Here is a 19,174-nt window from a genome sequence, read left to right on the forward strand (position 1 = left end):
CTCGTCCATCCGTTTTTAAGCATTTGATCTAATGTCCTCTAAGTTGTCTGTCAGTATGTCATCGTCAATTTGTAGCATTTTGATGGCAGGTGGGAAACATCTTTTACCTAATAATTATTCCATTGGATTTATTCCTGTACTTTTTATACTGTACAGTTAATAGCTAGTTGTAATTTTTGCAAAGCGGTGTGCCATGGCCTATTAGTCTCTAACGAACATATTATCTTTTAAGACTTTCATTAATCGTTCAACTCGCCCGTTGGCCCTACTAGCTCCCTTACCTATTACATAGTATTGAATCTCATATTGGTCGCAAAAAATTTTAAGCTCTGTAGATGTCATGCTTTTATCCTGATCGGCAATTAATAATAAATAAAAATTAAGTAATAAATTTTGAAAACATTTGATAGCAGTTTCGCTTGTACGATTATTGGTGTAAAGCATATGGACATACTTAGTGAAACCATTAATAAATACAAAAGCATATTCAGGTTCGTTGCATTTCCCGTTCATTCATCCGGTTATATCAGCATGAACTGTATGGAAGGGCACAGCTATTTTATCAATTGGATGAAAAGTAACCTGTCTAGCGCCCGATATCTCCTTTCTTTCTCTACACATAATACAGTTTTCTACAAACTTTCTAACTAATCTAGTCATATTAGGGAACTAATACTGCTCTCGCAATTTTTCAAGGATATTTTCTCAACTAAAGTGTTGAAGATTATCATGATAATAGGATATAAGATTTTCACCAGTAATTACGTGAAACTATAATTCATTTATGTGTTTTATTATTTATCTGTACTTTACGTCTCAGTAATTTATCCTGAAGTATAACGTGAGTATCTGCTCTATTTTTGGGAATCGAATCACTATTCAATTGTTCTACAATATTAGCTAGGGTTGAATCGCGTTTTTGTTCGAGGAGTTACGTTCGTCACTTTGACGCCGGAAACAATTTTTCTCTGAATGTCCCGTACGATGACAATAACTACACTCAATAATCTTAGCATTACTATAACTACCACTGGTACCGGGATTGTTATTTGATTGCAATAAAAGAGAGTTATGCTTAGAGAGATTTTTATCTCTACAATCTCCTGACAAATGACCAGGCTTATTGCAATTGAAACATATAATTTGATCCTTTGAAGGTCCCGTAACACGTACTTTTTTAGAATCGTTATATTTACTCTCTCTATTTTCAATTTTACGTTTCCGAAATGTTTTTAAAATCGATACTAATTTGGGGAGCGATTCGGGTGTATTTCTCAACAACTCCGACCGAATAAACTCAGGATAAATACCTGTGATCAGTGCATCTACCACCTCGGCCGCGGAAGCTTCTGGTCTAACTCTCTTGAAAAGCGTCCAGGCCGTCGTAGCATATTCAGCGTAGCTGCTCGCCTGGTCCGAAGTGTAGATGCGCCATTTTTGCACATCATCTGCGTACCGGAACTCTTCACCAAACGTATGGATCAGCTCCTGCTTCACTTGCTCCCACGTCGTTGAGTGCAACGACCAGGTGTCGGCCCATATCTTGGCTCGTCCTCTCAATTGCAGAATGGCCTTCATTCGAGCTTCGTGTGGCGAAATATTCAATTTTATAATGGTTTGATCAACATTAGCGCACCAGTCCCTGATGTCATGTGATCTCTCATCAGGGTTGAACGGCGGAAGATAAAAGTCATGGTGTCGCCGCATAGTTACGATCTCCTCAGTTAATGTTGCTCTTGCAGCGCTTGTCGCAGCTGTCCTCGTAATAGATGTTAGAAGACCCATAACTTATTCCATAGTGAATATTGACTCATCCGGAGGTCTTGAAAAGTCTCGGGGCTGTGATCCCACCGCTGCTGTCGGAGAAGTAGTCGGGTTTACAGCTTCCATCGCAGTGAAACGCAATCAATATAAATAATCTTTATTAGTTCTGTTAACAATTTATTGTCTTTTTTTTTAAAAAATGTCTCAATGCAATATGGCGTTGCTATAACAATGCCCGTTTCTAAGGCGTCCTTTTCGAATGAATCAAACGGATATTCACAACTACAACTTTTTATAATAAATTAATGCAATTACTGCAAATTCATTCTTAAAATATAGTTTAATATTAAAGATGAATATTTATTTGGTTCTTATTATTAAATATAGCTCTTAATTAATTACAATTGAATTACTTAAAAAATAATATTTTTATTACATAGTCCGTTATGACACATTACAGGTGGCGCTACAAGACGAATCCAAATTAAGTTTTACTTACATAATAAAATATAAACATTAAAATGATAATTGACAATATACTTATAATTATTATTTTATATTATTAATATTTTAAACCATTGCCGATAAATGGCGACTTGCGCCCATATACTCGTAGACTATGAATATGTACTACTAGTTTCCTCTAAAAGGTACCCTACGTGCTATTCCAATCTATAAACTATATCTGCTTTCGTGATTTGAAATATCCATCCATCCATTTAACATTTATATTATAAGTAAGATTTTTTATTATAAACTGCATAAATATATTTTAACAGATTATTGTGTCTGTGTCATACACACTTGATGGTAGGGCTTTGTGCTAGACCGTCTGGGTACCATCCACTCATTAGATATTCTACCGCCAAACAGTACTACTGTTGTTGTGTTCCGATTTTAAGGGTGAGTGAGCTAATGTAACTACAGGCACAAGGGACATAACATCTTAGTTCCCAAGGTTGGTGGCGCATTGGCGATGTAAGGAATGGTTCATATGTCTTACATTGCCACGTCTATGTTCGGAGATGACTACTTACCATCAGCTCCTACGTACCCATAACTTATTAATAAAAAAATATTTGAGTTTTTGTTTGTTTCGCTACGAAGGCGAATAGTTTTCTTATTCATTAAATACATAATATCATATTATATATACTATATCACATCTGGAATCGTTGTAGTCATTCTTGCAAAATCGAGTGTTAAACGCAAAATTTAAATATTCGCCTGGTTATTATTTATTTAGAATTAAATAAATGTATTAACATAAGAATTGATAACATTAAGTGCTTAAATATATACAAATATGGATTAAAAATAGTTACTGCATAAATCTTGACCGCGGCAAGAACGCTAGCAGCATTTCCCCGCGAATAATAATATAATCATTTATTTTAATTTTAGTAAGTTATTAAAAAATAATTTCTTAAGCTTAAGAAATTATAATCAATCCTATCACCAATGGCATCAATCTCGGGAAATAAGATGTTATGTCCATTGTGTTTGAAGTTACATTGTTCACTTACCCGGTATACAAAAAATACTAGGCTGTTTCGCGGTAAGTATATAATTAGTGGGACCTACCCAGACGGGCTGGTAAGCCCTACCAATTTTCGTCGTCTCAGTTTCTATGCAAATACAAGTTCGCATTGGAGTCTACGACGATGTCTACTTTATTGATGCAGAATGTTAATTGCTAGTTGTTTTATTGCTCGCTGATACGAAACAGTTACACAGCACACACACTGTGAAAGCAAAATGATAGATGATAAAAATGCCGGCTCGATCGATCAAGAGCTCTATCACTTTCAGTAAACGTTTGGATAAAGGATTTACTCTCAGGATTTAGTCCTGGCGCTCGGGTTCTCCCCTCGCAGTCAACGTAACGTATTAGGTACTCATTTCGACAATGAACAATATATAAACCTATAGATATATCTCTTTCTTTCATCGGTAATTTAACATTTGAGAGAAGAAGACAGAGCATTGTGTCAAAATATAGAATAGTAATTACCCAAAATGTAGAGAAAATTTTCATTTCAGATACACCGTTGGAAGAAGTGACGGATGCATTATACGACAAAGGCATTAAATTCCTGATGACGCATGATATGAAGTTAACGTTACCAGAGATGATGTTTAATGGAGCAACGCTGAAGGTTTCTCCGAGAGCTTTGACCAAAACGGGCGCGCTGGTACACATAGACTTGGAACCAAATCAGAATGTCAATGGACAGGGGAGGTTACTGTTCCATAAAATCAGTGAGTATAAATATCGTAATATTTTTTATGAATTGTCATACTACGTTTTTTCTAACTTTTTTTTTCAACATATCTTGACCAAGATCCTGTCTACTAAGACCATTAATTCTGAATTGAATTTTGAATACGGGTTCAATAAATCTAAAAAGGTGACGATAATCTCAATCTTTGCTGATAACTTTTATCAATTTCAGAGAAGTACATAAAGAAGAAATTAGTGATGGCAGCATTGGCGATCGTATTGGTGGTCAAGTTGATCGCGTTGAAACTAGTATTCGTGCTTCCCCTCATACTCGGAGTTACCACTGCCAAGAAGATGTTCTTGAAGATACTATTGTTCCTGTTTCCAGCATTGAGTCACATATTTAAACTTTGTTCGTGGTACCATCAAAACTATCACACCACAAAATACCACCACCATCATCATTTGATTACTCATCACCATAAGGCAAGTATTATCTTATAATTTTAATTTACTTCTCTTTAATTTAATTGTTTTTTGTGCGGAGGTATATACATTTTAAAGCAATTAAAATATTAAATAATAATTTATAAATATTCTACATAAGAAATACTATAATATTTAATACATATAAACGCCGTTATTACTAAAATAATAATAACGACTCTATTTAGCAGACAATTTAGATAAAGCTTAAATCAGGATGGAAGATTTTTGTTACAATTTTTGTTGGTTTCAAAACTGTTTCGCGTGCTATGCAGGTACCTCATTCTCATCATCCTCACGTATATGGACCACCATCTCACGGCGCAACGGTGATAAAACAACATGCCGATGGTCCACCAGCTTCCTTCGAACACTATCCACAAGATTGGGAACTATCTGGACCAGGTCTTGGAAGCGAGTGAGTATCTTCAAACTATTGTTTCGATGGTTTTTAATACTGGCCTCAATAGAACCATGAATATCAATTGAATGATAATTTATATCGTTTTTTTACAGATATTTATCGGATATTCACCGTAACGCCATAGCTACTTTCAAACCTCAGGAGAATGACGCAAATGACATCAATGCATGGGGCCTTGGTCTTCCTCCTGGTAATTTTTCGATTAATCAAATTAAAAATACCTAAATACCATTGACTTGAAGAATCATCAACTCAAGCCTAATTTAACAATATTATTTTATGGTTACAGGATTATCATTAAACGTTGGAGAGTTAGCAAGCGGCAGTACCATTGTACCCAATGGACAAATACCTAATTCTGGACAAAAAGTAATCGTGTCTAATAGCCCTGGAAGGTAATATTTAGATTTACACCTTACAACAATATTCTTAATGATATTCATATGTCTTTCCAGATAAAGGTTTATGAACAAGACGATTCGAAATTGCCTTCAGTTCGTGAAGTATCTGGTTCTATCTGTTCTGATCGAAACCATGGTTGAGCCAATATTTGTTAGACATTTATGTTAAGAATTCAATAGCAGCTGAGACATAGAATTTTAGAGGACAGATGTTCCTGGGCCTCGTTAAGCACACATATTTATGCACTATAGTATATCCTGCCTCCCCGCCTTGGTTAGGAGAAGAATATCATTTCATTTATCATATCTTAATGCAATAAATTCAGATTTCTATAAGAGTAAAAATAAAGTCTTGTATACGAGTTTTTTCTGCAAGATATTAAATTGGAACTAAGTAATAACATCAGACATCGCCTTGCCTTAAAGCGATTTTATTTTCTCGGCCCTTTAATACCCTTTTTAAATTAGCACCCAGAGCTTTTGATGCCTTCCTGTTGTACCCAATTATCTAGTAGGTTTCTTTCCGTGAAAGTCAACGAGCTAATTTCTGACTTGACTTTATTATAGTTGAAGATATTTTTGTTACTCAAAAATATATGAAATTTCACTTACTTAATATAATCGAAGGTTTTCTTTATCATTGCACAGTTAATTTTTTTTTTTTTACTTTAAACGATTAAATATAGAATAGTCATCTGTTTAATAATATATTGTTTTATTATTGAAGGCATAGTACATTATGTAGTAATTACTTATGTACATTTATCTGAACTTATATTATAAATGCGAAAGTAACTTTGTCGGTCTGTCTATCTGTTGTTTTTTAACGGCCAAACTACTGAACCGAATTTGATAAAATTTGATACTAACTGCAACTACTTTTTTATGCATAGCTCCTAACGATCATTCCCAGTAACGAGATCGAAAACGGGGGCAAAAACTAGTATAAAATATTAAGTTATGGTTAAATGTCTTATTCTAATTATTTTTTAAATAAAGAACTCACTGATTTCTTTTTGTTTTTCCTTGTCGCTGAAAGTGAATATTCCGGCTTGGCATTCTTTGCACCTAGATTTATTATTATTTATTCCATATTGGTTCTTGAATTATATCGTTTTGTCGATAATAAATACCTACCCACAATAGCTACCACTCACATCCCTTTTCATATTATTCTATTTACTTACAGACCCGTGGGACCGTTACCGCCGCCACCGAATCCATATTATCGACATAAAAAAGTCGCAACACGAGATCCTACAAATGCTGAAAAGGAAGCTTTGGTAATTTATTTATTTATTTAAATATTACACCTATTATTACATATGCAGTGTGAAACAAAGACACATCCCGCTATCTGTACGCTTAGATCTTTTAAGTGACGCGACGGATTTCATCAATAAATAGAGTGATTCAAGAGGAAGGTTTACATGTATTAAACATGCATATTTTAGAATATATGCATGTATTATATATATTCAACATTCATAGCCGGATAAATCAATAAGTTTCTTTCCTATGTTGCTTTCCAATCTAAAATTTGTATATAGATTTTACCCATGTAAAGCTGGGATATACAATACAATAAAAGTCACTAGAACATAGAAGTTTGAATAAAAAAAAAAATCAATTTAAATATACAAAATAACGTATATCTCCAGTTAACTCATAAAATTAAGCCTGATATAAAAACTCTTCTTATATCTTAATTTTATAAATATTTCAGATAAGAGCAGCAACTCTCGCGGCTCGGGCTCCGCCCTCTCCCGTGAGGGATGAGTTGCTAAGAGTATCCGCGGCGAAATTAACCGAGAGTAATCGAGTGAAAGCCGAAACGGAGTTGGTTAGACAGCAACAAGAAATACTAGCGGCGCAAGACCCTGTAAGTTATATATATTGTATGACTATACTTTATATAGACAGACTATATATTGACGAGACTAACTATATGTAGACGGAAGGGCAAATGGGCCACCTGATGATATGTGTTTACCATCGCCCATAAACATTGGCGCCACAATAAATATTAACCATTCCTAACAACACAAATGCGCCACCAACCTTGGGAAATAAGATGTTATGCCTCTTGAGCTGTCCCTTACATTGGCTTACTCACCCTTGTGTACTCACTCAGATGTTCTGCTGAGGATCAACAAATACGTTACGTTTAAATATCTATTTATTTACATAATTAGTATCTGACTTTAATAATATATAAAGGTGTTGTTGCTTTTTGTTCGGTTTTGGACCAGCAGCCAGTTAAACACTCCATAATCACACAAACTCGTACAAAGTATAGTTTCGGTATAATTTGATGTCTCGTATAGAAACGCTTACGATAAAAACCAAATTAACATTAATTAAATAAAAATACTAGAAATAAATATCACAGACAAGGTCTTAATATGTACATATATTTTAACAATATTATTAATTGTACCAGGATACCATAGCGGCAGAAAAGTTCTATGGAAATTTACTAGAAAGAGTCGACACGATACTGGGTTCAATTGGAGCAAGAGATACAGGATGTAGAGAAAGAGCTGTATGTGCTTTGTATAGAGATCCCTTTAAACACGCACCGTACAGCAATCTTGTCTCGAATGAACTCAGCAAGTAAGTATATATTTATTATTTAGATTCTCATATTTTTCAATAATGATAAAACTACAGTCATAAAGTTTAGGAACATTATTTAAGACATATGATATTGTAAATTTACTAAGCTTGATAATTTCAATGTAGTTTAATCCTTTTGGAACTCTGTATAAATAAATGGTCAATAGTTTTGAGGTAGGCGTTGAATTGCGTTACAGTTTCACTATTTTATACTAAATTATAAAAAATAAATTTACAGAGAATCTAGTGAGCTGGTACCGCCCGCTGACAGTAAAATGGCGTTGCATTACTTCAGATACGTTCAAGCTGCGAGAGATGGACAAGAATCAAAAGACTGCGTTGCTACATATCCAAAATGTAACATTGACTACAATAAAAAAAAATAAGAATCGTTTAAAATCATAGAAGAATAATAAAACAAGCGTTTTAAGCTTACCTAATCATTATACAGAAAATCATGAAGCCGAACGCACCTCAACCCTGTAGCAAAAATAAAACTAATTGCAATTTGTTTATTTGTAAAGTAATAGAATTAAAATCGTTTGACATTCAAACAAACTTCATTAAAAAACCTATAGAACTTCTATATTTCAATGGTGAAATATTTGTATACCGACTTAATTGATACGCCATTTTGATACGTGTATCATTTAAATATTATTTAACTATAGTCAATGTCGCATATTACTGTCTAACATTCACGATTGTGTGCTGCAGTAAACTTCGAAATTTTTGGGATAGAAGTTCTTTTACGCGGTTTATAGTGGATTTAATTGACAGATATCGTCATGTAAGGATAAAGCGTCATGTAGGCGACCTTCCTTCTCTTTCTCTTTTTATTACGGTTCTGTATAATATTATTTATTTTTTTGTTTTATTGATAATTGATACGAGAATTTTAAATAACATTATTTTTTCTTGTCATTGAACTATTCTCGTCAATTTATTTCATTTGTTATGTCATTAGTGAAAGCTATACATTATGTATTACATAAACAGGTGTCCCACCCCAATACACTTCTCTTTTTTTCTTATAGAATAGCACTATAGTCTGGTCTCGCCAAAGTTAGTTTTGTGACAAAATATCCTCTGTGTTTTTCGTTTTAGCTGACATGTCCTAAGTCGAGCTTGGAATTTTCTACATATCACTATTGATGACCTCATCGAATATGTATATGGTTGTATTTTCGTACATGGACATTTCCACATAGATAGATTTACGTATACATTGTGTTGTGTTAGTCCAACTACACAGTAAGAACAGTAAGAATACTATTTGTTTATCACTCGTGAATATTGATAACAGACTTACAGTGATACGCCGTTTTGATACGTGTGTCGAGTAATGTCGTATATCACGTTCTGTCATATCACGCTCGTGTTTTGCGGTGAGTTTTGAGTTTCTTCTTAAAGTAATTCAATCTCATATAATATTAAACAATTTTATAAAATATTTTCTTATAAAATCGTTGCTTTAAATGTTATATTTTGTGTAAATTAATAACACATTTGAAATATTCTATGAATTAATTATTTTGTAGTAATTTATTGTTATAATAATTATAATTATACATAAAAAATGCATTTACTTTACACTGTAAATTATTCGTTAGTGACGTCATAGTTTAATAGACAATTATTTATTTATTAACTTATTTCTTAGACATAATTATTATTTGACTGCAGGCGATTTAAAATACATATTAATTGATTATTAAGCTAATAAAATATTATTTTGTATTGATTAAATAAATTAAATTGCCTTTAGTCAATTAAATATAATTAGAGCCATCAGTCACTAGGACAATACTTAATTTATTATTATTGTTAAAAATCAAAATATATTTGAAAGTTTTTTTATTAATAAAAACGAATTAAAAAAAATGTTTTATTTTTATAATTTCATAGTGCTTACTTTATTCTTTCACTCTCATAATCCAATGGAACGGAAATGAGTCACGACCGGAAATAGTTGAATCGCAGGACCAATGGCTTAACGCGCTGAGGCACGGGATAAGCACTGCCAATTTCCTGACTTCAGGCTACGACTCTAATTGCTACTGTAATTTCTCGATGGAAATTCTAATAGTAACCGGGATCTGTACCCAGTACTTCGTGAAATGCTCCTTTATAACTTAGTCACTCAACCAGAAGTAAGTCTATATATAAAGTTTTAGTTGATTTTTGTTTCACAGCTCGTGTGCCACTATTTGCAAATTGTTTGTTCTAATTCAGAAGGCAGGCAGGCACAACATCTCAACAAAACTTCCTGCATATGTCAGTAATAGTATAGACACAGATCTATGTATTTACATATTTGCATAATAACTGCCTTCAACGTCTTATGAAGAGATTATATGTTCCGCAAAACGTATATACAAAATGTTATCATTATCGGTTGAGTAGTTAAGACGATAAGGCAAAACAAACTAATAAATAAACTCACTTTTTAGCGTGTGGTTAATATGGACTTGATATCTGTCAAAGTGTAATCTGTAAATGATTTTATCGTATAACTCAGGCCTATCATAATCCAGGGTGCAATCGGTGAAGCACCTGAATAAGTTTCTTAAAGATCTTTTTGGGAAGAGATAGCCACAACACTTGTACCCGGGTGCTTGTTGTGCTTAAGATGAGGTTGACATAACCAGCCGTTTACCAGATTGGATATACCTCAAAAAACCCACCAAATTTTCTTAACTATTAAAGATTTTTGGTCCATGCTGATCGCACTGTCCATGCTCTTAATTTACCTTGGTCACAACTTACGGCAAATCCAGTAATCCTGCTCAAAAAAAATATGGCTGAAATGAGTTAACTATAAAAATCCACGCTATACCTTATTTTGAGATCGTGTTTGAGAAGCTCCTTTATGGTATGGCTTAGAACCTTGTAAACTGCCTAGTAAGCTCCTTTGGATAGGTACAACCTACTCATCAGATATTCTACCACCACAGCAATATTTATAACTGTTGTGATTCAATTTGAAGAGTGGGTGAGCCAGTGCACCTACACGTATAAGATATATAATATCTTAACTCCCAAGGCTGGTGGCACATTGGCTTTGTAAGAAATGGTTTATATTGTTTGCAGTGTATGTGCGGTGGTAACCACTTAACATCAGATATTTTCTCGTCCGCTTAGTTATTCTATAAACAAAAACAATTATTTATGCACTTGTTACATTCCCACGCGTCGTGGGATCCGCTGATTAAGTTATGTGCATTGGCGTGATTCAAGTGATGAAATTAGTTCAGTAAAATTAACGAAAAAATTGATGACTAAGATTTGTTAATTCTGTGTGATTTTAAATTAAGTAAAAATTATATTTGAAATTGTCAAAATAATAAATATTGAATTTCATGAATACTATACTATAGTTTAAAATGTGTTGGTAATTAAAAGACATATTATAAATTCAATTATTTTATAAAAAAAAAAACATTAAATACAATTGTCCGTTTGTAATAAACAATATAGACATATGTGTAAACAATCTATTGTCAAATTACAATGTGATTAAACCGCTTCGTTACGTAACGCGTTACGGCGCCCGTCTATCTGGCTTTCCTATCTCTTTCGCATACGGCAGCTGTAGGCAGGCAATAATGATACTAATAATGATCATACACAAAATTCTAATAAACATATTGAAGAATTGTAACAAACAATAAAATATATTTTATAATCAATGAAAAGATTTCATTAACAAATAAGCTTTCCTTACATTATTATATTAACATACATAAAATTTTAGATCAATTTAAGTGATCACTTCTGTCGGGCGTCCCGAGAGGCACACGTATTTTTTTTAAACGACATATACACGACATACATTATTTTTTAAGCCTTTATTTATCTTGCATTGTTAGCTTGTTTGCATAATAACGCGTCACCAAATCGTTATAGATAAGAGGACTCTCGGAATACTTGAGGCAAATTTTACGACTAAAATTGGTTTCCGTTTTTCTTCCTAAGGAAGCCTTCTTAAAAAGCGTTATACCCAAAATTTTGTAGATTGTCAACTAATTTGTAGGTTAATATTTTATATTGATTTATAAATTGCGCAATAAATATAAATAATTTCTTCGACCATTATGTCTCAGGGACATATAAATGTTCCTCTCCTTGTGGGTACCTTCTTGGAACATGGAAACCTGGCTTTACCCTTGGGGCATAGTGTTTTGTATCTTCAAATCTCCCGTCTAACCAGGCATATGGAAAACTAGATTCGTAAGCTTCGTACAGGAAATCAAGTACAGCCCAGTTATCCAATATCGTAAAATAATGGGTCATTTCGATGGACCTCAGTCTCATACTGAAGGCTCCCATCGCGACTAACCCGTCGTGTCTCCAGGATCGGCCTTGGAAAGATCTGTGTAGTGCAGCACCGCCTTCTATACCGTATCTAGCCCAATCGCCATATAAACAAATAAACCAACCCCACTCCGTCTGGAATTCAATAAATTTATTTGCATTACATAACCATGTAAATTGAATTTAACTGTCTGATAATCTGTAATTAAACTATATTTGTTCTAAATATTATTATTATGAATTTCGATTTAACTTAAGTAATTTATTTAAACATACCTTTGGGCATGGACTCGTGGTGTATCTGGTAAGAATTGCATATTTGAACCAAGGCATTGGCTTGTGTTTAAAGGCCCACATGTACTGGTATCCGACGATAATAAACAGTTCATTCGTTGGTACAGGAGATCCATGATCTCGTCTAAAAATTACATAACTTTAAGCCTTATATAATTATTATTATTTGTTTAAAGGACGATAAAATAAAATAATAAAATCTAACTTAGTAAATAAAAAATTACAATTTCAAAATTAATTAATCAATGCAATATATATAATATGAAATAGAATCATAAAAAACATCACAACCGTTTTTAACGATTAATTCTAGAATTAAAAATTATTCTACAGTAACAGCCCGTAAATTTTTTACAAGCTGCGCCAATATGGATTTGGGTGGTTTGTGGCAGAATTTCGTTGAAATTAGAGACATGCAGGTTTCCTCGCTATGTTTTCCTTCACCGCCACGAGATGAATTATAAACACAAATTAAGCACATAAAAATTCAGAGGTGAAAAACACTTGCCAGTGTTTGAACCCGCAATTATTGGTTAAAATGCACGCGTTCTAACCACTGGGCCACACGGCTTTAAATAAAAATTATATCTATTCTTATTAAATTAAATGCGCAATGGGTATTCGTGGCAAGTGTGATAGCAGCCTTCCTCAGTTAAAAATAAAAATTCTACAATTTTCTGTTGAATAAACAGTTGTCTCTGTAAGGACACAAGCAAGTAAAGAATAACTTACGAATGCGATGATGCTCTAAGACAGGTTGTAGTACTTCCCTTCATAAAATACCACCCGTAAACATTGTAGGTAGCTGCCCACACTGCTAAATCGAAGGTGAATGAAAACGGATGAGATCTATTGACATGTTCTGGTCTATGCCACTAAAAAAATATGCAACGTCATTAAAAAGTTATAAACGTACATTTTTATTCAGTATGTACGTGATATAATAATATTTTTAGTCTTGTATCCAGGAATCTAAACCATGAACTCAGGACTAGCTCTGAATCTAGCCACTTTGTAATCTAGACCTTGGTGCAATCTCTTCGGTTCATAGTTCAAGGTTCATATATTCTACCAGCAAACAGCAATATTTACTATCGTTCAGTTCCAGTTTGAAGGGTGAAGTTACTACAGCAAACGGCCAAAGAACATAACGTAAGATCTTAGTTTCTTAGATGTAAGGCACATTAATATTAGTTATTTCTTAAATAAATCTATACATATCAAAAAATTGGATTGTCTCTTTGTAACATAAAAATACCCGCTTTTTACTAAATGTATAATATGTATGTATGTATACACGGTACATATACCAAAATAACATTTTTTTTGTCAATTATGACGACCTCCGTGGTCGAGTAGTGAGTACACCGGTTTTCATGGGTACGCCACTCCGAGATCCCGGGTTCGATCCCGGCCGAGTCGATGTATAAAAAAGTTCATTAGTTTTCTATGTTGTCTTGGGTCTGTGTGTGGTACCGTCGTTACTTCTGATTTTCCAAAACACAATTCCTTTAGCTACTTACATTGGGATCAGAGTAATGTATGTGATGTTGTGAAAAAAACAAAAATCGTCTGTATGTTCCGGCTAATCTCTGTAACGGTTGGACCGATTTTGAGGGGACTTTCAGTGGCAGATAACTGATGTAATAAGGAGTAACTTAGGCTACAACAATAACTTTTTATGAAATTAAAACGCGCACGAAGCTATTATTACTTTCTTAAACTAACAAGTACATACCAGTGGGTGATAATGAATTCTTGATGGAGATAAGTACATTGAACTATTGAAGTTGTCAAGGGTCGTATCATACCATGCTCCGAGAATATTTTCTAGTGTTTCGTAATCGTAACGATCTTTTAGTACGAGATGAGTTGATGTGGCCGTGGTCAAGATGTGACGGGTTGTAATCACAGCACAGCCAGCGAGAGGAATCAACCTCTTGTATACAGTCGTGCAATAGCATCCCGCGAAATTCATATTGTCCTAAAATAAATAGTTATCATATTATTTATCGTTAGCTTCTGTTATTCTGCCGCTGAATATCAATGTGTATTCCTGTCTTCGAGTTTAAGGGGTTAGTGACCTTACACAGTGACAGGTAAATTAAATTTGTAAGTTGTAAATAATGGTTGATATTTTTTAAGGCTTCGGTGTCTATGGACGTAGGATATTACTAAGCTTCAACGTATATTTACTCAAATAAATACAAAATATCAATGAAATTTTAACTTAATAGTAATGATGATCACAGATAATATAAGAAAACGTAAATTTTTATCGAAGATTTCTGTTTAAAACATGTCTGAATATGTGACTATAACGATTACAAATTAAGGGGTACTCGTATCAAAATAGGGTATCGCCATAAATCGGCTGTCAAGTTTCAAGTAATTTTACAAGTGAGATGCGAAGTGAACTCTTACAGACAAGCACTGTTGGTTCTTCACGTCAGATAATTTGACTTTGGTATTACTGGAAATAATTCCACTTATGTGGACATAAGCTACTCAATCACCATCTGGTGATTTTGGCTGACTGTTCGCGAGTTAACGGTAAGTTCGGACATAACCAACAACTCTCGTTATCTGTTAATATTTGTTTTTTCTCCTCTTCTATAGGATTTTAACAAATTATGGAAGGTATTTGCGAACGTTGATGTGCAAAAAAAACCAACGGTTGTATCCTTTCTGAAATTTCTAAAACAAATTCTATAAAATATCATCGTTGTATTTTTTTGTTTAATTGCAGTCGAAGTACCTAGCTAGGTAAATACGGAGGTCCGCAATTTCCCCGGCTAAAGATTCTCAAAAACTATAGCAATACTTAATAACGCTACATGCCTCGAAAATATATTATCAAAAAAGAACGAACTTACACCATTGATTTATTAAAAAGATGTATGCAAGATCCTAAGAAGAAAAGACTACTAAGAATAAAGTATGTGTTAATACTATCCCAGAAAAAAAGTAAAAGTCAGTTTTTAATGAATCTCAAGAAAAAGATCTGGAATTCATTATAAATTCTGCAAGACGTTCTTTGGAGTAACAATTCCTAATCTAAAAAATAGCATTTGATTATTCCAGGTCTAATAATATAAAAAGAGATTTTAATAAAGTTACTGAAATGCTAGGTGTGGACTGGTATTATAATTTTATGGCTAGACACCCATATATATCACTTCGAATACCAGAAGCTACTTCATTAAATATAATTGCAGCCTTTAATCAGACATATGTTTTTGTTTTTAATTAAAATGTAATAAATGTTGATTTAATATGGATATAAAAATACTTTACTAATCAATAAAGACATACTCATTATGATTCATATTAGGGGTTCTATTTGTAATTTCACTTAAGCGTCTGCAATTCCCCCATCGTCACCAACAGAACAACTAATGTACCTTATACCACCTTATCGTTGTCTTATAATGCGGTGACAGACGATACGGCCTCTGTTTTTCTGCATAAAAATATGTTCTTTTTGGGAGGAATAGTGGTTCTTCGACTCGGTAATCTGGTGTCTCGTAGGGCGGTGGCACCGTCACGAGACTGCCTTCGATGTATGGGGTCATAGTAGTTGTAAATCTCATTGGGTCGTGCTCTTTCTCCAATTTCATCCATTTTGGTGTCTGCGCTAAACCGAGCTTCGTGTAGCAAATTAAGTGAATGATTACACTAAAAAAAAAAAACAAAAAATAAAGAATAAAGTATATTTTAAATACTTTATTCATCTTAGAAATGGTTTTTTAATCCGAAAAAATTAGCAAAAACCTCAGTAGTTATTCTTCACCCATTAAATTATCTAATAAACCCTAGGTAGGTTTAATCACTGCACTTTTTTGTGATCTCAAGTAAAACCATCAACAGATGTCTGCTATGTTTATACAAATACTAAAATCTCCTGCATCTTTTGGTATAAATTTTGTTTATATTGGTTCACCAGTCTTTAACCCGTTTCTCGTTAATATAGAGTAACGTTTATGATATACAATATACACACACATATATATATAATATTACCAAATGATTACAGTGATTAGCAGAAATCAAAGTTATTAGACTACGTGGATATTAACTTAAAAATTATTTATTAATTACAAATCTGAACCAGCACCTATTTCGTTTTCGACGTTGAAGAAAATCATGGTAAGATTTCTTGCATGTGTCGAATGAAATTCTTCCATATGTTTGTCGGATCCTATCCGTAAAGTAGCGTGGCAGAATTACATTTACATACACAGACTTGTATGATTTGTTACAGAATTTATTCTATATAAATTAAAATGAAATACTTTTCGTTGGTAAGAGTATCACTCTAAAATGGCCGAACTGATTTGTAAAATCGTTTTTGTTTAATTCGATTTTTTGAAAACAAAAATTGAAATCCATGTATAATTGAAAAATTCGTCTATGGAATTTTTTCAATAAGTGAAAAATTGACTGGACGTCGTCTTTCGGGCGGGTTTGTTAATAAGATATATGTTTATTATTTGAGAGACATATTTTAAATTCATTTAAATGCCAACTTATGATAAGTGATCACTGTTTGCCGTTGTCTACTTATATATATACCATATATCGAGAGTTCTCTTATACCGGTTTCCAACAATTGTCAAATTGTTATTGTACATCAGTAAGCGATCTTTTTTTAAGTTACTAGCAACAAACCGTTAAAGTCGTTTCGATAAGATTTACATCACATACGCATGCATGTATGTGATGACTTTAAAACTTTTGAAACTGAATTTGAGGAAATTTTGTATAAAACAAGTTTGAACTCAAGAATCAAGAAAGGACTCCCTTTTTATGCCTAACGCTGTCGACCAACCCCTAAAACACGAGCGAAACCGCGTGCAACAACTAGTTTAAAAATAAATCTATTTTATTCGATTAAATCAGCAACATATATGTTTTAGTTATTCAGCACATGGATTAAAAAACACTTTAAACATTAATTAATTAATTAACTTTTTAAACTTAATAACTAATTATTTTAAGATAATAATATTCACTTCCAGTATGTAAGATATTAATAAAATTAACACCTACCTGAAGGGCTTCATTGTAACGATAAAAAAAAAATAACTTTACATAACCATTTTTATACGCTTTAAACATCCCGATGTTGCCGTACCCGTGTAGTTAAATTCCTTATTAGTTGACTGACTTAGATTTATATTTAGATACGTACATTTATATTGGGCTCTAAGTGTTTATTAATAATTAATATTATAATTATCTTATGACAATTTGGTTCCATTATTTTTTTTCTTAAGTTCTATTGATTAAGCATACATAAGACTTTTTTGATATATAAATTTTTTTCTTCCGCTTACCTGCAATCTGATAAGAATTTCGTTGAAAAGGGACGGAAGTATTTAAGCAGAATATGGTGATATTCTCCGCCAACAACCTTGGGTTGAGATGTTATGTCCCTTGTGCCTGTAGATAGATTGATTTACTCACTTTTCAAAGCGAACAATTACAATACAAAGTATTGCTTTTTGGCGGTAGAATATCTATTGAATGCTATCTACCCAGATGGACTTGCACTTTTGTGCACCAAGGAAAGCAAAGAGCAAAGAGCCTTAACGTAACCTTACTTTTAAAAGCTTAATTGGCAATTAGCTATCTGTATATTCCTTATTTTTAAAAAACAGTATTTAATATATAATATACAATTATACATTTCTCTTAAAATGGCTAATCTATTATTAACTGGCAACAGTTTATCTTGTTTGTGAATGTAGTTTTTTCCGGTGTTTGTTTGATGTAATATTGTTCTAATTTTGAAATCAATGGAATTTTGTTTGCACCACAAACACAATTTTTGAAAACAGCTTGCATTTTAACAATCCTCCATCAATACTCACGACCACTTACTTCAAAGTAGCCAATTTCCAAGTGTGCGTACGTCTTTATATTTAAAAAATGCTTTCCAGTGCATGAGAATGTACTTCTACCAACTTCCAAACTTCAGGCAGCCACTGGAAATTATTTACTGGAAATATCAAATTAGTAATTTGCTGGTTTGGAGAAAAAGCGTCACATTAATCAGTTACGTTCGGTTTAAAAAGTATGAAAATACGTATGATTTCGTAGTTTTGCTGATAAGTGTAGTATTTTGTAAATATTGGTAGGTTATAATGCTATTATTCGTTACGGTGGACGAAATAGACTCGCAATGAAAGTTTGCCTCATACTCGTGACAGTCTCGTTAACATGGGTAAGAATTTTTGTTATTTTTAATGATTTTATTCTAGACGAGGCCCATCGCATGCCACGAAATATCAATAAGTGATATTCGACATTAACTATAGTAATTATAAGACTTAAATTAGCGTGACATGAAAAGTCGGTTTACAACATTTCAAGTGATTTCTTCCTTAGCACTAGTATTAAGAGATTAATAAACTTCTCTATCGCGCTGTACAACTGCTTATTGGCAAATATATATTTCTTCGTAATACCTAAAAACTATCAAACCAATATATGCTAAACGAATATAAGCAGATGCAAGGCGTTTTGAAGAAGGTCTTAGTATATAATATTTATATATACGTAGCACGCTTTGCAGTTTCATTCGTTTCAAATTTGCAATATTTACGTGATTTACGTGAATATATTAATATTTTTGCAATT

General features: G+C 33.0%; 1 protein-coding gene across 1 annotated transcript in view; it reads left to right on the plus strand.

Annotated features, from left to right (window-relative positions):
- The window catches only part of LOC125073139, a 38,749-nt gene extending 30,222 nt beyond the window's left edge, over nucleotides 1-8,527 (plus strand). Inside the window, exons 3-11 of the mRNA XM_047683842.1 lie at nucleotides 3,808-4,026; nucleotides 4,221-4,474; nucleotides 4,750-4,892; nucleotides 4,991-5,088; nucleotides 5,188-5,293; nucleotides 6,489-6,582; nucleotides 7,026-7,181; nucleotides 7,743-7,915; nucleotides 8,157-8,527. Coding sequence (XP_047539798.1) covers nucleotides 3,808-4,026; nucleotides 4,221-4,474; nucleotides 4,750-4,892; nucleotides 4,991-5,088; nucleotides 5,188-5,293; nucleotides 6,489-6,582; nucleotides 7,026-7,181; nucleotides 7,743-7,915; nucleotides 8,157-8,304 — 1,391 coding nt within the window. The 3' untranslated portion in view covers nucleotides 8,305-8,527. The remainder of the gene's footprint in view (nucleotides 1-3,807; nucleotides 4,027-4,220; nucleotides 4,475-4,749; nucleotides 4,893-4,990; nucleotides 5,089-5,187; nucleotides 5,294-6,488; nucleotides 6,583-7,025; nucleotides 7,182-7,742; nucleotides 7,916-8,156) is intronic.
- The last annotated feature ends 10,647 nt before the right edge of the window (nucleotides 8,528-19,174 follow it).

This window comes from Vanessa atalanta, chromosome 23 (genome assembly GCF_905147765.1).
Source record: "Vanessa atalanta chromosome 23, ilVanAtal1.2, whole genome shotgun sequence".
Taxonomy (NCBI): domain Eukaryota; kingdom Metazoa; phylum Arthropoda; class Insecta; order Lepidoptera; family Nymphalidae; genus Vanessa; species Vanessa atalanta.